This window comes from Meira miltonrushii, assembly GCF_003144205.1.
Source record: "Meira miltonrushii strain MCA 3882 unplaced genomic scaffold FA14scaffold_5, whole genome shotgun sequence".
In the NCBI taxonomy this organism is placed as follows: domain Eukaryota; kingdom Fungi; phylum Basidiomycota; class Exobasidiomycetes; order Exobasidiales; family Brachybasidiaceae; genus Meira; species Meira miltonrushii.
The window spans coordinates 143,890-167,465 of record NW_020289947.1 but is presented as its reverse complement, the minus strand read 5'-3'; the positions used below and the strand labels follow the sequence as shown (position 1 = coordinate 167,465).

Here is a 23,576-nt window from a genome sequence, read left to right as displayed (position 1 = left end):
ACTCTTTTTTAGCTTCCGGGGAAATGCTAGCGAAAAGATTTGACAGATTTCCGTTGAGAAGCATTAACGCTAAACCAATGGAACCTGCTTCTTTCGATTTGGGATTTAGCGCAGCGCATCATACCACACACGCAAATCTATGCAAGTGCTTTGTTTGTTTTCCATAACACCGATCTTAGACAGCTAGCTGTGTGGAGAATGTAGGCTAACAAAAGAACATGGTTCAATTTATCGTGATCGTTGAAAAGATTGCCGGAGCTACGCACATGATGTCGTAACAAAAGATGTGGGGAGGGTATTGGTGATCGATCGTATGAAATGGTATATATAGCATGCCTGAGGAGAAAGGATATCGAATGCTAACCTCACTTGGGAACAAATCACAGTTTAATCATGTTGTTCAACATTCTCTCCCTCGTCTTGCTGTCCATAACAACGGCAAGATGTCAAACATTTGACGGTAAAACATTTTTACATTACACTTCTCCTGCAACACAATTCACGGAAACTTTACCGATCGGAAATGGTAGATTAGGTTTAGGAATGTACGGTACACCTGCCGAACAATTAATTTTAAACGAAGATTCAACTTGGAATTCAAACTTTGTTAATCGCGTAAATCCAAATGCAAAAGGTTCATGGCAACGTGTTCGAAGTGAAATCGTGGATAATAAATGGTTTGAAGCAGGTAATGACGGTTTAAGAAATATGGTACCTGAAGATGACGAACCGGGTAGATACCAAAACGCTGGTTTCTTAAACGTTGATATGGGACAAGAACAAAGTGGAATGTCAAACTATGTTCGTTGGTTAGACACAATCAATGGAATCACGGGTACCAATTACACTTACTCGGGAGCTCAAATTAGTCGTATAGCTATTGCAAGCTACCCAGACGGAGTGATGGCAATGAGAATTGCATCCGATCAACCATTTAGCGCAAATGTTTCATTCAGTCGTGCAGCAAACATTTACAATTCAACTGCAACCACAGACGGTGGCAAGAACGTCTTGTTGACGTATTCTGGCAGTAATTCACAACCTGGTGGATTGGACTTTGCCATGCAAGGTCGTGTCGTCGTTGATCAAGGCTCAGTCAGTGCAAAATCAAGCAATTTGACCGTTACCAACGTAAAGACTTTGGATATCTTTATGGACATCGAAACTACTTATCGTCAATCTGATTACAAAGGTCAAACAGATACAGTCTTGGATGCAGCTGTCTCCAAAGGCTGGAACACAATCTTTAGCAATGCCGTTCAAGATCATTCAAAGATAGCCAGTGCTGTTACAATGGACCTAGGAACTACTTCAAACACTTCTCTCGCACAAAGTCCCACTGATCAAAGATTGACTGCATTCAAAAGTGCAGAAAATGATGATAACGAATTGATGACTTTGGTGTACAACTTTGGACGTCATTTAATGATCTCTTCTTCTCGTCAAGGTACCAAATCCCTTCCTGCGAATTTAGTAGGTCTCTGGCTTGATGAACTTACGGCAGCTTGGGGTGGAAGATTCACCGTGAACATCAATCTTGAAATGAATTATTGGGCAGTAGGAGCAGGTAACATGGCCGCTGATACACAAATCAGCTTGTTTGATTTAATGGACGTAGCACGTCCTCGTGGAGATCAGATGGCAAAAGATATGTATGGAATTGAGAGTGGTATCGTTTTCCATCATAATCTTGACCTTTGGGGTGACGCAGCTCCGGTCGATAATGGAACAAGGTACACTCTCTGGCCAATGAGCGCACCATGGTTGTCAACACATATTATGGAACACGTTCGATTTACCAACGATTTGGATTTCTTGAAGAACAGAGGATTACCTTTCCTTTTGGACACTTCTGCATTCTATGATAGCTTCTTGTTCGAATATGACGGTAATATGGTTACCGGTCCTTCTTTATCACCCGAAAATGGTTTCAACATTCCAGCAAATGGTGATAAGCCAGGATATCAAAACGAAGGAATGGATATCGCTCCTGCTATGGACAATCAATTGTTGTGGCAAATGTACGCTGATATTGATGAAGCTTATCAACGTTTAGGCGATCCAAACAACACGAATGCCACTCATGCCCGTGACATGCAAAGCAAATTACGACCCAACTTCCTTGGCTCTTATGGTCAAATTCTTGAATGGCGTGAAGAATACGTTGATACAACTCCCGGAATTACGCATATCTCTCCTTTGTGGGGTTTGCATCCTGGTAAGCAATTCTCACCTTTGATCAATGACACACTTGCTGAAGGAGCACGTAAATTACTCGATAATCGAATGGCAAACGGAGGAGGTGCAAATGGATGGTCAAGAACATGGGTTGCAAGTTGTTATGCACGTTTGTTTGATGGTGTTGCCGCATGGGCAAATTCACAAGAAACATTAAAGACATTCTTATTGAGTAACCTTTGGAATTCTGATTCAGGTCCAGGTTCACCTTTCCAAATTGATGGAAACTTTGGTTATCTTTCTACGATTCAAGAAATGTTATTACAATCACATACAGGCATTATTCATCTTTTGCCAGCATTACCAGCAAACGTTTCAACGAGTGGTGGAAGTTTCAAAGGATTATTAGCCCGTCAAGGATTCTCAGTTGATATGTCTTGGGATCAAAATGCATCACTTAAACAAGCAACCATTACATCTAATTTGGGTAACGAATTAAGCCTTCGATTGACAAACGGAACGAATATCAAAGTTAATGGAAATGATTATACTGCTCCTTTGCAGACGACTAAAGGTCAAACTTATACAGTTACCTTGGCTTAAATGTGCATTTTAAGCCTGCATGTCTGGATACACGTACGGCGAATTTGCCGAACGCTAACAACGTGCGGAAAAAAGAAAATCCTTTTCCTTCTGTGGAATTCTTTCTATTTGTTCTTCATAAAAAAGCATTTTATTTGATGAAATATCTCCGTTCGATAGTAGTGTCAGGCTGAGAAATTATTTGTTTGTATTTGTTTTGGATAGATTCCTGAGCCGTATTTGATTGAGTGGATCCATTCTCGCGTGTCCGTTGGTTGGCCAGCCACAGAATTTAAAGATAATCGTGTCATTCGCGCGTCTTGACTGCATTAATCCTTTTCTTACATCGGTTCCGAGTCCTACAGGCACTTTGGGGGAAGTTGACATTTAATCTGTGCAAAATAAAAAAAGAATTCCGTATGAAGAAGCTATCTGCCTTTCTTGCCCTGCGTCGGCGCCTCGCCGCGCGTTCTTTTTATAAAAGATGGCATCATATATTAACCGTTCTGCATACGATCTTTTATTTGCAGTTTTATCCGATTATGGTAAAGAGTGAGGTACACACAATCCATGCAAGAGAAAATGATTTTCACCTACACAATAGACTATTGTTGTTGACTTCTTCGGAGCCTTGTAAAGATTGGATACATGCCCGCAAATCATAAAAATCATCCGACCTCGCTACTCTTCTCCATGCAAGGCACGTATACAGCAGTGATGCGGGCCAAAGTGCCGCTAAATGTTGAACGACGATCACTGGAAGTAAGTTAAGAGAGAGAGAGAGAGAGTACACTCAGCACACACACACACACAGACATACTATATAAAGTTAATTATAAATGAATACACATTATAGTTTTAGCGTAAAATGGATAATTGCATCTGTTTGATAAAGTCTTGACATGCCTCATAATAGGAACCGCGTCTTGGTTGTATTTACACTGATCTGGAGAATGTATTTCGGCAGCGGTTGCCTACGCTCCGCAACAATAACAACTAAAATAAATTCACATCATTTTCAGGGCAGCAATTCATTCATCCTTCTATACAGTCGAGAGAGACCGAGCATTTCACATTCTATCTTTCTTAAACGGATGGCAACAAACTCAACACGCCATCATTCGCTTACATCACCTTGATACAATCCGAGACGGAATTAATTCGGCATTCGCTTTATTTCTTCACTCGATACAATCTATCCTGCCCAGTCAGCACAAAAGCATGATTGCAATAAATTAACTCGATCCAACCTCATCTCATTCTTACCAACAATTTCAACTTCATCCATTTCTCGAAAGGAGCCTGGTGCGCTTTTGATATATCTGCGGTGGGGCAGAAGTACATCCCTTCCATTGCGCAAAACCGAGACAATCATTTCCGATCCAAGAAGAAATTATAGCCGCCGCCAAAAATGTCCAATGCGGCTTCGGCCGGCGGAGGATCAGGAGAGAGTTCAATAAGCGAAGGAAATCATTACCACCAACCAGATCAATATTCAGATCAAATAGGTATGGCCTACACTACAGACGATAGACGTGCAGCTGAGCAGATGCACGGCGGTAATCAAAGAAATCCTTCAGCTTCTACTTCGCAACATCTTCATCCATCTCACCAAGCGCCTTCTCCTGGGGTTTTGCAAACAGACTTTGCAGCACAATCCTCTGCTCAAGCAACGTCACATCCTTCAATAGCCGCTGGCCCTTCGGCTTATCCGCAAAATCGATTTTATGGATTGTCTCGCGATTTGAGTGGTCCTTCAGCTGATTCGGCTTTCTTACCTTCACCATCTAATGCTTTACGTCCAATGGTAGCCAATATGGATCTACAACATGCATCCGCGAGTACGGGAACGACAGGAGAAAGAGCTGGATCGAGTAGCCGAAGTGGTAATTCGAGCAGAACACCATCGATAGCCTCAGGATCACAGTCCAATCTACCCGCGATGCCAAGTATGACCACGCATGGAAGACCTGCTCCTCCTTCATCTGCTACTGGACAACCTGATGGATCCTCGCAATTCAGTATTGAAGTGATTGCAACTTCTTTCGACAAACGTGGTTATCCGATCTTCTCCGGACGTGCAGCACGTATTCGTGGAATAATACGATTACGAGCAATCGCTGGTTGTCATGTAGAGATCAAATTGGGCGCATACATTTGTCAAGGCTCTCCAGCTGCTGTGTGGGATGGGGTCGCACTTATGCCGCCAGAATCAGGACATGATCACAAATTATTCACAATCAGGGAAAACATCCCATTGAACGACAGTATGATGAGAACGCGAGAAGGAATTTCGCCAACAACTGCAGGCTCGGATGACTTTATCTTTGAGACGCCGTTTGACTTTAATCTTCCTTTGGGTATGTCAACTAGATTCGTAAATGGAGAAGCAACTGTTGCAGCAGTAGCACTGCCACCTTCATTTGAAATTTCATCCGAAAGCATTTCTCGAGAAAAGGAGTTGATACGAAGTACAAACAATTCGTTGAAAAGCAGTGCTGCAAGTGTTCGAAGCAGAAGTAGTCGTCTTACAAGTTTAGCAGCTACAACAACCTCTGTTGGAAACACGATTCGAGATGTGATGGAAAAAGGATTTGGGGAGGTGTACAGACTTGGATGTTTCTATACGATGGAATTCTCATTAATCCGTACACCCAGTGCAGACAGCACGCCAAAGAAGAAATTGTTCGGCAAGAGCAAGACTTCAAAGCCTACAGTGTTAGATACAATTACTGTACCTTTTGTCTTCTTGGGGGAACAATCAAGCGAACAACCACCACCTCTCTCCATTCCGGCCACTTTGATTGCCAATGCGGTGGCAAGACCGGGATCTTTCTTGGGTGATGGATGGCAATGCGAGCATGCATCGGCAAAATGGCCAGGAAAAGGAGCGAAGAACGTAAAGAGACAACTGGACATCGAAATGCATATGCCATTCCCAGCAACGATGCATGCGCCTTCACTCTTTCCCGTTCTGATCATCTTGCGACCTCATGATCCGAAATTGTTATCAGCCGTCCCGATTGATTTCATCCCGACTTCGCCAATACAAGATGAAGGAACGTGGAGTAAGGGTAGCAGCGGAGGCGGTGGCGCAGGTGGCACTTCTTCTGCCCACAGCAGACAATCATCTGTTTCCACGCAGAGAGCACGAAATAGTTCAGTTCACCATCAATCGACGCCTGAAATTCAAAGTGAAGAAAGAATGCCTTCCAACGATCACCAGGAAAATGAATCAGGAGGAATGTTGAGCCGATTCATGCGAAGCAGTTTATCTTTATCCAGAAATCCTTCCAATCCTGCTTTGAGTGGAATGACGAATTCGCAAAGTTCGCACTCACTGCGTCATGTGCAATCACAGAGTGAAACATCGCATTTGGAAGACTTTGAGCCATCACATACGTCTGGCAGTACAGCAGGCGGAAAGACTGGCGCTGCACAATCGATCCGAGATGCAATGTCGAGCAAGTTGGGAAGAAGACGACCAAACACAGCACCAACGAGTCATTCCAGTAGCGATGGAAGGTCAAGGGCTAGTGGATCTACTATGTTGGGATCGGGAGGTCAGTATATCGGTAACCTTTCCGGCTTGGTTCGTGTTTCGCTTGTTCAAACAACGTTTTGCATTGGATCAGGACCTTCTGAACCGCCAAAGAATATTCGCAAATTAGTTTCGATGGCTGAAGTGGAAGAGCTAGAACCGGAAGCATTACGAACGATGGTACGTTCAACAAACACATCTGCAAATGGTCAAAATGGACCTGAAGAACAAGAAGATGAACATCAAGCATTGTTACGAGAAGTTTTAGGCGAACAATTGGGCAACAAAGGAGTTCGTGTTTTACGTGCTTTGTTCCGTGTTGGAAGTGATCCGACGCCTTCTTTTCGTTGTCAAGGTATTGAATTACGATATGCCATCAAAGTTGATTTGGTTCCTTTCCAGGTACGTGATAAATCTTATCGAAATAGACCTGGCAGTGGTGGCACGATTGGTGTGAGTGCTTCTAGCGCACCCAGTAGTGCAGGAGCACAAAGCGAAGCAGGCGGTTCAGGAAGCGGAAGAGGTGGCCATCAAGCATACAACAGCCTAAGTTCTCCTACCCGAGCGACGAATGCCGTTCCTGCAGGAATGGTGACCAATGAGAGCAGTCTTTCTTCACCTATTTCACGCAATGCTCCTCATCTTTCACCAAGATTGCCATCCTATCGAAGTTCAACAGAAGTTCCACGAAGCGAACAAGGTCAATCGACTGTTCCCGCATCCGTTACTGGATCAACACTTGGAGGAAGTCAAGATGTGTTCAAGAATAATCCACCACACTTTAGCAGTGGTGAGACTGTCGTCAGTACAGTTTACGCAGATCGTGTTAATTCTCTTGATAAGATCGAAAAAGGTGTTGGAGTATTGTTTTCCACAGTTCGAATGGTTCGTGCTGCCGTTTAAAAAGCATTTGATGATGCAAGCAATTGAACAATTTTTTACAAGCGTATTTGCGCCTACTCATCCTTTTTTCTAATTAATTTATTTTCTTTTTCTTCTCATCTATATTCCTAATCGCACATCATTGATACCATTATTCAATTATCAAAACCTCATCATCACCATCCAACATTGCTATCATCATAATTCAAATGTTAACCTAAATGTATGTACTCCAACAACTTTAAAATGGCTTCAAAAAGATGCTTTTTCACAGACGTGATGAAATTAAGCACCGCAAAAGAACGGTTCCGACAAACCCTCAGACCATCACATTTTCACTCATTCGTCGGATAACCGCCATCAAACTAACGGTTCCGATATTGCCTTTTGTCTTTGTGCCCCAAAGCCGGAATTTTCCAAGCGGACAGACGGGCAAGGAAGGAAATGAACGCGTCAAAACGTAATTATGATCAAATGAGGTTGGTTAGTTTTGGCGTTTGAGTTACGTACGCAAAAAAGGACAAAGGGAAAAAGCCTGACAATTTTGTCGCCTTGTGTGTTTTCGTGTGAGTGTGTGTGTGATTGGCGTCAATTATGTAGTAAACCGTATTTACATGCAAACACGCAATTCCTACTTCCCCTTTCTTTACCAACAATCACCTCCTCTTTATCAATAACAACCACTTTCAATGCTTTTCTTCTCGCCACAATAGTCAACAGGACTTTTCTGAAAGATGGGTTGTACAATCTGTTTGGACGTATTTGGGGAGGATGATCGAGGGATGCGTCCAGTGGCACTGTCATGCGGACATGTATTTCACCGGGGATGCAGTGATGCATGGCTGAAAGAATGTAGGATGAAAAACAGTCCGGCTTGTTGTCCAATTTGCAAAAAGGAATTAGGTGAATCACATTCTATACCTTTATGGCCAAGTGATGTGAACGATTTAGACGTTTATCTTCAAAATCGTAAACGAAGACAAGATATTCAAAGAACAAGTAACGATCGTGTCCGTCAAGCTCCTGCAGCAAAAGCATTGGATGATTATATGACCAGAGATGCTCAAAGTGCACTTTTAGGAAAGTTGATGGACTTTCGTCAACATATAAATGCTTATGTTATGGCTGTCAATAATGTTTCAATGTCCGCGATTGGTGGGGAAGATCGCATTTTTCGTTTATTTAACGAGGTTACAAAAGCGCCCGCTCAAAATGCCGAATTTCGTGATGCGATCAAATCTCTTTCTGCTGCAAGTGAAACCTTGTCAAAAACTGTTCAATCAATCGAATCTGATCGAAAACAGATTGAAGATGATCGCAAGAAAGCACAACTTTCTCGTGAAAAAGCCGATGCTATGCGTGCATCGCTTCAAACTCACATGGAAACAAAAGCATCAGAAGAACAACGTATGAACGATGCCAGACGTCAAACAGACGTTCTTATGCGTCATGCAAAGAAGGAGCTTCAAGATTTAGAAAAGAAAAAGCTTGACTTAGCCAAAGAGCGCGAATCGATGAAGAATGAAGTTCAAGAACATCAAAGGCAAGTTGCCAAAGCACGTGTGCAAGCATCTCAACTTATGGCGAAGCATCGTGGTGATACCGATTTAGAAGTTCAGAAGATGACAACTTACATGCAAGAACAAGAAAGACTACGTATTGAAGCTGAACAAATGCGTCATGTCTCTGAGGAGGGAAAGAAATGGCTTGCTGATCGTAACAAGCTGATCAGCACAAAATTGGATCAGACACGAGCAGAGAACAAAGCACTTAAAGCTGAACTTAGGGCTCTCAAAGCAGAACTGCCTGCGCAAGTCGCGATCGCTAAAGGTAAAGCAAAAGAGGAGGAAACGGGCGATTCTGTGAAGCGTGAATCAGGAGAAGGCGATGATCTCTCCGCCAATGATGCCAGCACCTCTTCAAGCAAACTTGACGACATGCCAAGCTTTACACAAGAATCGACTGAAAGCAGCAGGAAACAAGAGGATGAGGAGGAAGACGACGATAATGATGTCGTGATCCTTGACGATGACATTGAAGCCGAATTTGATGATCCGAGCTATGCTATGCCACACTGGATTAAAGCCGAGCACAGGCTTCAACCGCCCAAACGTCAAGGCAGCAGTAGTGCATGGTCTGGGATGAGTGGAAACGTGTCATTTGCACCTTCTAATCGTCAAGGAGCGAGACGACAACATGCTGAAATCTCCATCGATGACGACGACGATGACGGAAACGATGATTCGGTTGAATTTGTCACTTGTAAGAAGAGAAATACTGGCACAGCTACAACCACTCGATCTGGTCTTTCGGATTCTATGCCGAGTAATGCGACTTTGATCGATCGAATCATGTCAGGACCTCGTCAAGTACTCGGACCTAGAAGACGTCGTTGATAGAAAAGTTTTTGTTTGTGCTATCATTTGTATTTTATCATTTTCATTACCCGCATATGTACACCATCACAATTTTACATATATCTTTCTCTTTATCTGCTTTGTCATGGTGATCAAGAATTAGAGGTTCGGGCAGCCGAAAGCCATACGCGTAATGGGTTGCCCCCGCGCTTACTCACGTGACTGGGAATTTTTCTCAAGTCCGCATGCAAGATGAATTTGTCAAAATTTAAGGCGCATTCAGCCAGCGTACGAGCAAAGCTGTCATTCTTCCAACTCTCTTTCCTTTCTTCATCATCAATTTCCTTTACCACGCATAACCATCCGGTGTTGTTTCGACTTGGAAAAGGCAAAGAGTCTGGCAGCGCTCATTTGGATCTAGTCCGGCAAGAAGGTTATTGAAAGACACATTTTCACCTATCCACCCCCGCCACATAAAACAAGATGCAAATTAGACATTGCTTCTTCTGCTCTTCAGCAGTATACCCTGGACGAGGAATCATGTTTGTTCGTAATGATGCCAAACAAATGATCTTCTGCAAAAGCAAATGTCACAAGAACTTCAAGATGAAACGTAACCCACGTAAGGTTCGTTGGACAAAAGCATTCCGTAAAGCGGCAGGCAAAGAAATGACAGTTGACTCTACACTAGAATTCGAAAAACGTAGAAACGTTCCTGTTCGTTATAATCGTGAATTGGTTCAACAAACTCTTGTTGCAATGGATAGAATTGCAGAAATTCGTGCAAGAAGAGAAGCTGCATTTTATAGAGCTCGTATGGCAAGAGCCCGTGCTCGTCAAACCGTTAATGGAGTCGCTTCTACTTCTCGTGTTCAACTTCAACGTGCTCGTGATCGTGCTGAAGTTGAACGTTCATCTCATTTGGCACCCGCAATCGCTGCTGAAAAGGAAGCACAAGTCGATGAACAAGCTCGTCGTGAACGTATTCGTGTTCGTGTTCTCGAACGTCGTCAAAGGAATAACAAAAGAAGCGCTTTGGTTGCAAGTGGCACTTCCGGTCAAAGCATGTCAATGGACACGAACATGTCATAAAACTAGATATACATTCTTCTTCATCTCTGTGACTTTCTACTGTACAATAGCATCTATTTACCCTGATGAAAAGGTTTGCGAAGGGAAAGGGGGCGTCTTATTGACATCCAGGGCATTGATGTAAGCTTTCGTGAATGAATGCATCGCATTCAAGGCAAAAGTGATGACGACATTTTGGGCATTCATATCGTCCACTTGAAGCCACGTTTGCAGGTTGCTCTGTTGAATCTCCATTTGTGGTGGCATTTGCGTTCGATTCACCGTTTGAATTTAGTGCATAAGTGTCAGGAAGTGGCTCGAAAGATGCAGCACATCCAAAGCATGCACTTTGTTTGGCACCTTGTAGCCTGGCATCATCTTTCCCTCGTGAAGTCATGTGCAGAACGGCTGCCAACTGCTTCCATCCAATGGCAATATAGTTTGGAACTGGAAATAAGTGATGGTATGATCTGGCAAGATGGGTACTCATGACCACAGTGAGACCACAAACAGGACAATCGGTAGGAACATCACATAGTTTGACCAAACAACGAGGACAAACGTATCCACCACTCTTTAGTCGGTTATGACAAGCACATAATGTTGGTGCATTATTCGTCGGCAATCTTGCTGGGAAGCCCATTTGCATCAAATCTACACCTTCATCGTATTCGTCATCTTCATCTTGATTTGTCGTTCGTCTTCGATCATTTGCTTCCACCTCTGGTGGATTGATGTGATCGAATAACAAATCACGATAATGTCCTTCATCGATCGAGACTCCATATTTGCCGTGCGTTCGCTTACAGATTTCTTTGCATACTTTGACTTCGGCAGCTAGACATACCATACTGACGTGAACGTTGTCCTTTGCCAGCGTGGAAACGGTATCATGAATATTCCCAGGATCGCACGTCGTCAGTGATCCGAATATCACCAGGACTTCTCTAGAATTCGCTGATGGCAAGTGTGCTAAATTGCTTCTTGCCATTTCCAATGCATTTTGCAGCGATGGCTCACCCTTTGGTGTCAATTTGCGGGATTGCAATGATTCGATATGTTCGGCAGTGTTACCGCTCATGCTGGTCACTCTTTCTGCAACACCTTCTCTGGTTGCCAAGATGCTCATTTGTCCGATTGGGTTTTGATCAAAATATTCCGAAACGAATTCCCGTGCATATTGTAATGTCAAAAGAAATCTACTAGGACGTAAATCTTTCTCCAACATACTTTCACTCAAGTCCAAGATGAGCACCAAGTGTCGGATGATACCACGTTGTACAGGTGCTGAGTCGTGCAATGTCCTCCTCCTCTTGCTTGCTTCCAATAAACCACGAACTGCACCTGCCAGACTTCCTCCAGCATCTTCTCGAACGGCATCCCAACTTCTTTTATATGTTGCTTCCCATGCGTACCCTTTATCCTTTGCATTTCCTGATGTTTTTTTGGCTTTTGCAGCTATATCTGCCGCTCTTTTCGTTGCACCATCTTGTCCTGTTCGTTTTTGTGTTGTACCATTTTCTGATGTTCTTCTTGTGGTTGTCGATCTACCACCGCCAGCTATCCTTCTTGAACTTCCACTCCTTGCCGCGCTATAAACATCTGCATCATCCGATAATACTTCATCTGAATCATGATCTGAATTTTGTTCATATGCATCTTCACCACGAGCCATTCCGATCGGCAGCTCGTGAGAGAGAGATTTCGAAGTGATGGTCGTGTGCCTCAATAAGTGGTTTGAGCATTAGTTAGCCTGAAGGTGTTAATTGCATTTCTAAGCAGACAAGAGAGGCGCGTGAGGTCGTTGTTGTTTTCACAATGCGGCGCGTATACAAAAGTGCCGTGCGAGGGAGGGAGGGTTGTACCGCATTGGTTGCATTAAAACTAACATAAAAAATAAGCCCGCGAATCTTGTTTTTGACTGCTTGTGTGCTTTTTCGCCTCCACTTTTATTTGTGGGAATCTTAGCCGTGAAAAATTAAGGAGCTTTTGGTTGTGTTGCCTAAACCGATTGAGAAGTTTGTGTGTTTGTGTGTGCAAGTAATGCATTCATCCTTCTTTCCATACTTCCTTCATCCTCTTTTCCATCCTTTTAGCAAAAATGGGCTTCGAGGTCTTGGACCCATTGGGTGTGGTGAGCTTCATCTACCAAATCATTCAAATCGCAATCGCTTTTGCATTTGCACCTTTAATCCCAGCTTCACATATCAAACAAACTCCTTTAGGCCATGTTGCCATTGTGGGTGCAGGAGTTACTGGTGTCTCAACTGCAGCCCACTTGATCGGTCATGGTTTCGAAGTAACAATCTTCGAAGAAGGTTCAGAAGAACGTTTAGGAGGCATTTGGAGTCGTGTAAATTCGACAAGTGGTTTACAAATCAGTTCAATCTTGTATCGTTGGCACCCGGCCGTTTTATGGTCAAAAGGTTATCCGAAACGTGATGAAATTTTGAAAAATGTTAAAATGATTTGGAAAAAGTATGATTTACAAAAGCGTACCAGATTTAACACAAAAATTGGTTCAGTCACTCGTCATTCTTCTTCCACCGATCCAAAAGAAGGCGGTCATGCCCGTTGGATCATCAACGGTGAACAAAATGTCGTTTATGACGGTCTCGTAGTTGCAACAGGAACATGTGGTGCACCAAAGAAGATGGACCTCCCCAATCAAGAGCGTTTCAAAGGCGTGGTCACCCATTCAAGTCAATTGGATAATGTCGACTTGGTTGGCAAACGTGTCGCAATCATTGGCGGTGGTGCAAGTGGTATCGAAGCTTTGGAATTGGCCGTCGAGAAGAAAGCCAAATCGGCAACTATCTTGGCACGTAGTGATAAATGGATGATCCCACGCAACACCTTGGTTGACACGATCTTAGCATGCCAACCTTTGGGTCGTGAAACATATCTGTCATTCATCCCCGAATTCCTTCTGCGCAAGTTGCATTACCGTGATTTGGAAGAAAAGATGGCACCTACTCAAGGATTCTATCAAGACACGCCTATCGTCAACTCTTCTGCCCTTCAACACATCCGTCAAGGCAAAGCAGATTACATTCGTGGTGATGTTAGAGATATCAACGAGCACTCAGTCTCATTCAACGTACGCAAACGTGGTCAAAAGAAAGGCACAAACGGTAAGCATATCACCGTTGATGCTGATGTGATTGTGATCGCTACTGGATTCGAAGTACCCAAGATTGACTTTTTACCGCAAGATTTGTTCCCTGAAGACTACACCCGCCCAAATTTGTACTTGCAAGTTTTCCCCATCACTGATGTCTCTGTTGTTACGACAAACGCATCTTTCGTCAAGGCTGTGGGAACGGTAGCACACATTCACATTGGTATCTATGCACGTATTCTCGCCGTATTTTTGATGGAAGCAGATACCCGTCCTCATCCACGCGATGCACGTTTATGGGTTGATGGAATTCGTTGGATCAAAGAAAATGCACCAGGTGGTAAATTAAGCTTTTTCACCTATATGGAATTGATGATTTGGTTGGTTAGCTTCTTGTTCTTCCGTTTGAATAGACTCAAGTATGCCTTCTTTGTTTTGTTCGGTTGGGGTTATTGGCAACGTGAAGGACCGATTGATAAACAAGGCAGAGCAACCGGAAAAGCTCACTTCCATTGGTCTTTGACGAAACTTTTACCTTGGAATCTTCGCAAGTCTGAAAAACGTCTTGGAGGTCCTTTACCGCCAGTTTTGCATGCTAAAGGAAATGGCCGAGCTGTTTAAACGATGTTGTTGTTATTAGCAACTTTTTAAAACTTTCATTACTCCGCAAGACATTTACTGCTTGTGAGACCCATAGGATTGTACCTTGTCTTGTTTAACCTACCCCATGTACCTTTACTCCTTTTCAATTTGATGGAGATCCCTAACACATTATCAAAGATGAGTGAAAGAAGTCTACCTTTATGCCAAATCTGAACAGATTATGAGCCCCAGAATACCACTCGAACAATCTAATGCGTTAGAATCATTTCACAGCAATATTATGGTGCCCGTAACCTATTCAGAATTGGCAAAGGTAGGTTCGTAGTGACTAGGAAAGAAGGGAGAATAAAGATTGTCAATTCTTCAGTTCAGATACGGGCTCAAGGTGCTGGTGATAGAGGCCCAAGCTCCAATCAAGTTTGTGTCGAGCTCAGCGACATGGGTGGTCTTCGTCAAGTATGTTCTTTGCTTGAAAGCCCTCAAAGAACCCAATCTTTCCCACACGCAAAGATACAGGAAGATAGTTTTCAACCATCACATTACATCCTCGAAAAATTGTTAAAAAGCCAAACAGAAAAGTCAAAGAGAAAAAAGGGTAAGAAAAAAAGCGGGCTGTAAAGAGCGAATCACAATAGCGAAAAGATTTTTGTAAAAGAAACAAAATGAAAGATATGGGGAGATTAAGACTGATATATCCTCTAAAGGGAGAAATGTGATCGTGCTATGTGAATAAAAAAGAATTAGTGCTGTACGGTCAAAAAAGAGAAAGATAATATGCTTGATGAAATCGTCACAGACGATTTTCAATTTGAAGTTAAACGAATCATTGCTTGGAATGATCAATCATTTCGTTGTAGCCAACAACATCATCTTCATTGATCGTTGAAGCTTCGATGCTGTGAACGGCACGATGTCCTCCCATTGGTGGAGAAACGTTTTGTGGTTGTGCTGCACTGTAAAGCGTTCGCATCGTGTTGCTTGGCATTGGGCTACCTCCTGCAGCACGTTGAGCAGCATACTGTCTCATGGCATCATCAGGTGAAGTTGCATTGGATGGTGGTAACATTCCTGTTTGCATTTGTGGACGTAAGTAATCTTGAGGCGATTGCGATCGGACTGATGCAGACGGTCCAGTCATCATCACTTCGTTGTCAACCTCTTCAACCATGGCGTCAGGAGCGTATGCACTGTCTGCGATTCCAGAGATTGGCCTATTGTCAGCGTGTGGAAGGTGCAATTCCGATCCATTGTTTGTTACCATTTCCAAAGCAGGGTAACGCAACATGGAGTTACGAACATCATCATCGATACTGCGTCGGACGTTTTCAAGATTGAGTGGTCGTGCACCTTCTTCTTGTGTTGGAGACATCATCAATTCATCATCATCATCAAAGTTCTCGGTGTTACGCAAATGGCTTTCAGCTTTGAAACGTGGATCGATCTTTGGAACTTGGAATTGTGAATCACGAGCAGATGAGCCGCGGTAACCACTGTTGGCACCGACACGGGGTATAGAAGCTGAATTCTTGCTGTGTCCACGGGCAGATGCGTGTCCGTGTTGTGTGGTACCGACATCTGTAGAAGGAGCGAATGAAACACGAGAGGCGCGGTATTGTGATTGACGTGCGAAGGATGAATCTGTAATTGAACGAGCATGACCTTGTGCTTCACTCATTTCATGATCGAAATCGCCTTCACCGATATTTGCGCCCATACCTGCCAAATTGGTCTGACTTGTGCTTCCGTTGGCAAGGTTGGCGTTGTAAAGAGCACGAACATGGTCCAAAGAAGGTCTGTAAGCGGATTGAGGACGTCCCATAAAGCTGGCAGGTCTGCTGCCTGGCATAGGACCAGCGCTACCATCACCACCTGATTGCCAATCGAGAGAGATTTGAGACATACGTTTGTCCATGTGGTCAGCCCAGTCTGCAGTCTTGTTGTTGCGGTTGATGTGCAACTTTCTGACAAAGATACCGATAGCAACGAACAAGACGATCAAAGGACAGATGATAGCGGCAGCCTTACCACCTGCTGTGATATGACCACCTTTGTAGAAGATTGAGACCAATTTGTTTACTTCCGAACCGGCGACAGCATCTTTTGGTGGGGATTCACCGTTTGCAGGAGCGGTATAAGTTGCCGTCCAAGTTGGACCGAATGGATTGGCAGTATCCCAAGGTTGATTTCCGGTTGGGACGATGTTCAAACTCAATTCGACGGAAGATGTGGTGTTTGGGACGACGTTCCACCATACTGGTGCTAATTTGACAGGGAAACTTCCAGTGGTTGCCGGAATGTGTGTCCATGCGTGAATTGGTAAGTTGGCAGATGGTTGTTGGGGAGCATATAGATAAATATCAATCTCTCCTCCAGCGGGATCCAAACAAGCAGGATTCCATGAAATTTTTGTTTCCTTTGCACTGTCAACCGTTATTCCTCCTGCGGGCTCAACGTACAAAGCACCTGTACCAGCACAAGAGGCATCTCTGACCTGCAGAACTTGCTTTTGCATGTGACCATGACGCTTTTTGTGGGCAGCTGCGAGACCCAATCTGAAGCTTGGTGTTTCGAGAGTCATTGTGGGAAATGTGTCGGTTCGAATTTAGAGGTGGGATATGCTCTTTATTTGTCGAGTAGGATGTATGTTGATAATTGTTGCACTTTGTTATGTGCTTTAAAGAATCGATAAAGGAAAGAAAGGTGACCGTCGCAGAGGTCGGTATTAGGAAAAGAATGTGAGTCTGTAGTATCTGTCGTGATTGATTTTTTCGATACCAAATTGAACTTGTCGGAAGTAGGTGAAAGGGGGTTTTAGAGAAGAATGATGGAGTGTAAAGGAGGATGAAAAATGAAATTGAACTTGGTGACAAAAGGCGATTCCGTCTTTACTTGGAGTTTGAGCGGGCGCGCGCAAAAAGGTGGAAAAGTTCAAAATGCGTGTAAAGACATAGGCACACACACGCGCGGTCAACCGTCATATACAGACAAAAGGGGTCTTATGGGCCTACTGTACGCCAGAGCTTTTTTGGACGTGGTAGATTTCATTTTGACTGCACAAGCAGGCGTATTCACCCCACTTTCTTATGCCGATGCCTTTCCTTATTATTTCCAAGCATCGGAGCAAAGGCAACCGCATGGCAATTGCTTCAAAAAAGGCGTAGAACGGCGCCGTACAATCCTTCAAATCAACGCCCTCTACCAAGTTGAACACAAAAGGAATGTTTGAACAGGAACTATCATTCACTCTTCTTTTGCTTTAAGTGCAATAGGATATGCAACGCGCTTTGGCTTGCATATTTTCAGTGCTTGTTTATTGTGCTTAAGTGCTTTGATTAAATTGGCATTGTTTAGCGTTCTTTTTAGCATTCTGAATAGAAGCATTTTATACAAAAAAGAAAGTTGACGAGAGAAGCACTTGAACTGTATCTTGTGCATTCATCTTGCTAAACAGCATGGAGCGGAAATGTTGTATTGTTGCCATGTCGAAAGATGATGATTGAATTGCTTATATAAGAGGTAGTGCTTTAGCCCGTTCTTCTCAAAGAGTATTGTTGCTGCCTCTGTGCTAATGGCTTTTCGAATCTAGATAAGCGGGCCTACGCCCTGTAGTATTGTTGAAGCCGTTGAAGGAAACAAACAAACACGGGCCAGATTGATCTTCTCACCAGCAATGAATGGTCATAGCAGAATAAGGAGAATGTGTCATCTTTCTCAATTCAATCCAATTTGATACAGTATGCTGTTAAGTACTTTGCCCACGCTAGGCAACTTTTTGCCTTTTTGACTTGCTTGCCCCTTAAACTTTGTTTGACGCGGCCGTACATAACATGCTGCTACTTGACATCTTAAGTGGAGTTCCCGGTCAGAGAAACTCGGAAAGGTTGAAATTTGATCCCGACGATGGGAAAGATATATAAAGGGGGGCTTTGAATCAATCCTTGTATCCCAACCACAACCCACAATTCAATATGGCCTCTCAACAAAACGATCGTAAACCAGTGGCAGATCAAGCAGAAGACGATGCTTGGTTCCCTTCTCCCTTTTCACTTACTCAATACGTTCCCAAAAAGACAGATTTTGACGGTGCAAATTACGATGCATACAAAGGAGGTAAATGGAAAATCCTCTTGATTGCCACACAAGAACGTTATCTAAAAATGGCAAACGGAGAATTCTTTTCTACCGGTAATCATCCTGTTGAAATGTTATTACCAGTTTTACACTTGGATGCTGCCGGATTTGAGATTGATATTGCAACAATTTCAGGAGATCCAGTAAAGTTTGAAATGTGGGCTTTCCCAAGCGAAGATGAAGAATTCAAAAAGATTCATCAAAAATATAAACAAAAACTTCGTAATCCTTTAAATTTGCAGGATGTTTGGGGTAATGGATTCACAAAAGAAACTCCTTATCTTGCAGTTTTTATTCCGGGAGGTCATGGAGTCTTGAACGATATTCCTCATAATCCTACAGTTGGTAAAATTTTACGTTGGGCAGACGCAAATCAAAGATACTTCATAACCCTTTGTCATGGTCCCGCAAGTATGCTTGCCGCAAACGTTGATAAACCCAAAGGTGAAAAGTTCATTTATGAAGGATACAAGATTTGTGTCTTTCCTGATTCACTTGATAAAGGAGCAAATATTGATATCGGTTATATTCCCGGAAAGATGTCATGGCTAGTTGGCGAAGAATTAAGAAAACTTGGCGTTGAAGTCACAAACGAAAGAATCACTGGAGAAGTTCATGCAGATCGTTATTTGTTGACTGGGGATTCTCCTTTGGCTTCCAACAACTTGGGTAGATTGGCAGCAAAGACATTATTGGAAGATGTTGCAAAACGTCAATAAGAAGAAAGATTGCTCTTGAAAGTAAAAGGCTGTAAAGATATGAATTTTAACATAATTAATTGCATTAGTCTTACAACAGTAATCTTTCTCTTCTCGATCTTCGAAATCGATTAGTGTGATACAGAATCTCACAACTGTATCAACCTCGCGACCTTTCAATCACAATCACACAGGTTTTGAGAGATAAGAAAGAATCATTGCAGTGCCAACACAGCGTTGAGAGTGATGACGAAATATGGTACAAATGAAAAGTGATGCAAGAGAAAAAGAGAAGCACGGGAATGTAGCATTGTAAAAAAGGTGTTTGTCCAAGAAAGACTGTAAAAAATGATGGGGAATAGGGGCGGTCACAGCGTTGAGAGTGGCCGATAGTGATACAACATGAGAAAAAGGGAGAGATAAATCGAAAAGAGTGACTGAAAGATTCAGGAATTGCAAATCAAGCGATGTGTTGCTCTTCCTTGGTACCTTCTATGAGCCATGGCTTGGTGATGTAGTTACGCAAACTATCAGGCAAGATAATGACGACATTTTTACCTTGTTGGCTACCGAATGCATCATATCCTTCACCACCTTCTTTCAAAAAGCGCATTGCACCTGCCAAAGCGGCACCACTTGAGCCACCACACAACAATCCTTCCATGCGAATCAATTGACGAGCATAATCAAATGATTCTTCATCACGGGTTTTGATCCATGCGGAAACTTGTTGTTTGTCCAAAGATTTTGGGTCAAAGTCATAACCGATACCTTCAATCTTGTAAGCTCCTGATTCGCCATTCTCCAATTCGTTCAACGAAGCTGGAACGGCAAGGGTAGATCCGATTGGATCAACACCCAAAACAAACAAATCAGGATTGTGGTCATCCTCACGTAAACGAGTGGCAATTCCGCTCACGGTACCACCGGTTCCTACACCGGCAACCAGGACATCGACTTTGCCACTGCTACTGTTCAAATTTGTGACGTGGTGACGAGGAGAAGATGCTGGAGTGAGAGGTCCTTGATTTGCACTGACGGCAGTGACATCATCGATGATTTCTTGTGCGGTGACGCGATGAGCTAATGGATTGTTGGGATTGTTGTATTGATCCAAGATGTATGCATTTTCCGTCTCTTCGGCCAATCGACGAGCGGTCATGATGTTGCTACGTGGATCATCCCAAGCTGCTTCAGTAGGTGTTCTGATAACTTCAGCGCCCAATGCTTTGAGGGTTGCCACCTTTTCAGCACTCATCTTTTCGGGTAAAACGATGATGCATCTGTAACCCTTCACGGCGCATGCCAATGCCAAGCCGACACCGGTGTTTCCCGAAGTTGGTTCTATGATGACAGTTTTACCTGGAGTGACCAAGCCTTGTTGTTCAGCTTCGTCAAGCATACGTGCAGCAATACGATCTTTCACGCTTCCACCTGCGTTAAAGTATTCACATTTTACCAAAACATTGCATTGGATACCGAATTGTTGAGGTATTTTGTTCAATCTGATCAAAGGTGTATTGCCTACTGCGCCGAGGGCATCATTGAGAATTCCAGGTTGACGTCCTACCATGATGACTGTAGAGAGAGTAAGTAAGAGAGAATGAAAAAAGAGATTAGACGAGAAAGCGTTGTGCTGGGGTAAAAAAAAGAAAGGGGGAATTTGTTTATGGCCTGCACGAGTTGGATCGAGCAGGAAGAGATGCCCTGTTGGAGGGCGTGAAAGTGTTGACTGTAAAAGCCAGGTAAATAACCTTGTAAAAGAGATTGAGACAATCAAAATGATGATGGAAGAGAGAGAGAGAGAAAGAAGGGTAGTTATTATAGAAAGGGGGTTTATTGATTGACTGTTCAAAGTGCTTTCCCTCTCTCTCTCCACCTGCCCACATACTTTATTTTTTGTTGACAAGTGAAACGTTTGCATTTAAAGTCCGGAAACGCGTCAAACTGCTCAACACGCAATTCACCCACAAGCTGGCGTAATGCTGATGATGCAAGGCGAAAAGAGGACCCATGGCAAAAACACAACAGTACGCAAATACCGGACCCATTCCCGCGGGCATACTATGATGCTACACAGCAGTGCTCATTATGACCGACAGAAATGATAGAGTAGAATTTTAACTCCGATGGCAATGCAAGTGATAAGATAAAGAGTTAGACAGAGTAACAATCCAAATGTACAATTATTATAAATACATCAAAAAGATCAAGATAGGAGCTGATTCAGACATCTTCACAAGGGGATGGATTGGCACGTGTTTGATCAAGACCCGCTCTTAGGGCTAATGTCTATTCCAGAAGCGCGTCGAGAGTTCTTCTGGCTGGCGTAAAGTGCATTGACAATAATTTGTACATTATGTATTTTGCATACAGGAATAAGTATCATCACAATGATCTTGACTTCTTACTTTTTAACAACAACAACAAACAACAATCTTATACCCTAAACATGTCTTGGTTCTCACAGCAATGGAACAAGCTAACAGGTCAGCCAGATGAGGAAGTTGGAATGCCGATCAAGAGGGTGGAAGTGATTTGGGGAAGGGAAAGGTGAGTAAGAGTACATCTGTGGATGGTGATGATGATGAATGCATGCTAATTTGCTCCCCATGTACAGATTGATGATACCGGTGGATGAACAGCTACCCAATCAAGCAACACTACGCAATCTAAAAGAATCGATATCACATTTCACATCTATCCCATATGAACAAGTTAAGCTCATCATGGGAGGATTGGTATTGAAGGATGAAAGAGCTCCTCTATCGGCATTCGGAATACGAACAGGGTCAAGGTTACAATTGATCGGTACTTCAGGTGGCGTTCCGATTCAAGGAGACAGACCAGGAGCAAAACAAAGCGTTTTCGATGAAGGAAGTAGTGGCGGCGCTGGCAAAATGTCTAAAGGAGAAGAATTAGCAAGAAGAAAGAAAGAACGTGAAGAAGATGTAAGCGAACAAGGACTTTTGACAAGAATAAATGAAACTGTTACGGATGTACGGAAAGATTTATTGCCGGAAGTGTTGGAATTTGAACAATCACCTAAAGAAGCACATTCTCCAGCCATGGCAACAACCAGTTCACCAGCCGAGTTGGCATCACGACAAGAGGCGCTCACAAAACAACACAAGAAGCTATCTGAGCTACTTTTGAGAGCTCTGTTGGCACTTGATGGTGTGAATGTCAATTCAGAGGAAACGAGAAAACGTAGAAAGGAAGCGGTGAAAGAAGTTCAAGGTTATCTTGATCGAGTGGACGCAACATGGTCACAATTGAAAGAACAATTTAGCTCAGCTTCGAAATCGCCAAATGGGAAAGCAGCTTTGGCATAGAGAGAGTTTCGACTTGCATGTATGACAGACAGCTCTCCACCTTGTAATTCAATAAACATAGATGACAGTATTGTGTAGGACGTTGGTTAGATGTCGCGTTAGGATTTCGATCAGCAATGTGTAGCGTAATGCCAAGCAATATATGCACAATACCCTGTGATGGTGTTTCTGTCTAATACTTGAGAGTAGAACTTGTCAATCAGACATCTCTTGGAAGTGAACGACCTTGCTTGCTGACTAAGGAACGAAGAAGATCAAGATTGAAGCTTATATAATGACACGCGCCGCCAAGAATTTTTATCCGATAATCTTTGTTAGCTTCATGTCCACGTTCGCTCAATCGTCATAATCAACCAAAAAAACCCGTGAGAATAAAACAAAAAAATGCAAACAAATAAAAAAGCCGATTCGCATAAAAGAGAAGAAATCGTGTGATGATCAATACAAAGCCATGTGGACGAAGTGCATGGTGCCTTTTTCTTTATGTACAATCAACTAAATTAGTCTCTCTGTTCAGGTACCATCATCGTTAACCGCCGCCACTGGCCGCCGCCTTTCCGCCATTTCTGCCGCCTTCGCCGCCGCCGCCGCCCAATTGAACTTGCATTTACCCATGGCAAAGCGGGGGGAAAAAGAATGAGAATTGACCGTAATTGCATTACATTGATTGCAAAACACATTTCCATGAACATCGGATTTTTTTAATCAATCAAATTGATTTCAGCCCAAGCTGCATCATGGTCGTGTACCTACTTAACTCATTAAAGATCAAACCCTTACTTCTCCACCTTTTCCAATTGGAAACGTTCCCTGATCCCTTTCACTTGGCGTCATCATTCATGACGTTGTTGCCCAATTTTATTCAAACACAGAAACGGAATGATAAAAAGGAAGTATACACCCGCCCTCGTTGCCACATGAAAAAGGAGAGGATCCGGATGCAAAAAGTGCATATGAGTAGCGTATGTTACAACCTGAAAGAGAATCTAGACTGGAAGCTGCTGTTCATTTGGCCTGTCTTTCAATTTTGAAACGCGTCGTAGTTTTTTTAAACACACAACGCCGGCAATTTTCCAT

At 43.1% G+C, this 23,576-nt stretch overlaps 9 protein-coding genes across 9 annotated transcripts; 6 read left to right on the top strand and 3 right to left on the bottom strand.

Annotated features, from left to right (window-relative positions):
* Positions 1–25: 25 nt before the first annotated feature.
* Positions 26–2,980, top strand: FA14DRAFT_185886 (family 95 glycoside hydrolase). Its single transcript, XM_025501487.1, has one exon. It carries the CDS (start codon positions 394–396, stop codon positions 2,779–2,781), a length of 2,388 nt encoding a protein of 795 aa, XP_025352231.1. The 5' UTR covers positions 26–393; the 3' UTR covers positions 2,782–2,980.
* Positions 2,981–4,035: 1,055 nt separating this feature from the next.
* On the top strand, positions 4,036–7,487 carry FA14DRAFT_83070 (uncharacterized protein). The gene has a single exon (XM_025502959.1). The coding sequence runs from the start codon at positions 4,172–4,174 to the stop codon at positions 7,202–7,204; it is 3,033 nt and encodes a 1,010-aa protein (XP_025352230.1). The 5' UTR covers positions 4,036–4,171; the 3' UTR covers positions 7,205–7,487.
* A 358-nt stretch (positions 7,488–7,845) lies between these two features.
* On the top strand, positions 7,846–9,668 carry FA14DRAFT_162266 (uncharacterized protein). Its single transcript, XM_025499504.1, has one exon. The coding sequence runs from the start codon at positions 8,041–8,043 to the stop codon at positions 9,577–9,579; it is 1,539 nt and encodes a 512-aa protein (XP_025352229.1). The 5' UTR covers positions 7,846–8,040; the 3' UTR covers positions 9,580–9,668.
* A 355-nt stretch (positions 9,669–10,023) lies between these two features.
* Positions 10,024–10,362, top strand: FA14DRAFT_115997 (uncharacterized protein; the record flags this gene model as incomplete). Its single annotated transcript, XM_025496147.1, has 1 exon — positions 10,024–10,362. A coding segment is annotated over one exon (339 nt), but the record flags the coding sequence as incomplete, so codon positions are not given.
* A 367-nt stretch (positions 10,363–10,729) lies between these two features.
* On the bottom strand, positions 10,730–12,954 carry FA14DRAFT_165710 (TFIIH basal transcription factor complex, subunit SSL1; the record flags this gene model as incomplete). The annotated part of the gene is made up of 4 exons (XM_025499975.1): positions 10,730–10,979; positions 11,028–12,105; positions 12,127–12,249; positions 12,942–12,954. 4 exons carry the CDS (start codon positions 12,952–12,954, stop codon positions 10,730–10,732), a joined length of 1,464 nt encoding a protein of 487 aa, XP_025352227.1.
* Positions 12,955–15,158: 2,204 nt separating this feature from the next.
* On the bottom strand, positions 15,159–16,847 carry FA14DRAFT_127083 (uncharacterized protein; the record flags this gene model as incomplete). Its single annotated transcript, XM_025496778.1, has 2 exons — positions 15,159–15,451; positions 15,524–16,847. 2 exons carry the CDS (start codon positions 16,845–16,847, stop codon positions 15,159–15,161), a joined length of 1,617 nt encoding a protein of 538 aa, XP_025352226.1.
* Positions 16,848–18,303: 1,456 nt separating this feature from the next.
* Positions 18,304–19,185, top strand: FA14DRAFT_181844 (ThiJ/PfpI domain-containing protein; the record flags this gene model as incomplete). Its single annotated transcript, XM_025501142.1, has 1 exon — positions 18,304–19,185. The coding sequence occupies one exon, from the start codon at positions 18,304–18,306 to the stop codon at positions 19,183–19,185; it is 882 nt and encodes a 293-aa protein (XP_025352225.1).
* A 439-nt stretch (positions 19,186–19,624) lies between these two features.
* FA14DRAFT_157864 (pyridoxal phosphate-dependent enzyme, beta subunit) lies at positions 19,625–20,737 on the bottom strand (the record flags this gene model as incomplete). Its single annotated transcript, XM_025497921.1, has 1 exon — positions 19,625–20,737. One exon carries the CDS (start codon positions 20,735–20,737, stop codon positions 19,625–19,627), a length of 1,113 nt encoding a protein of 370 aa, XP_025352224.1.
* An 869-nt stretch (positions 20,738–21,606) lies between these two features.
* On the top strand, positions 21,607–22,804 carry FA14DRAFT_138405 (uncharacterized protein). Its single transcript, XM_025497058.1, has 2 exons — positions 21,607–21,717; positions 21,785–22,804. The coding sequence occupies exons 1-2, from the start codon at positions 21,617–21,619 to the stop codon at positions 22,497–22,499; spliced, it is 816 nt and encodes a 271-aa protein (XP_025352223.1). The 5' UTR covers positions 21,607–21,616; the 3' UTR covers positions 22,500–22,804.
* Positions 22,805–23,576: the final 772 nt, after the last annotated feature.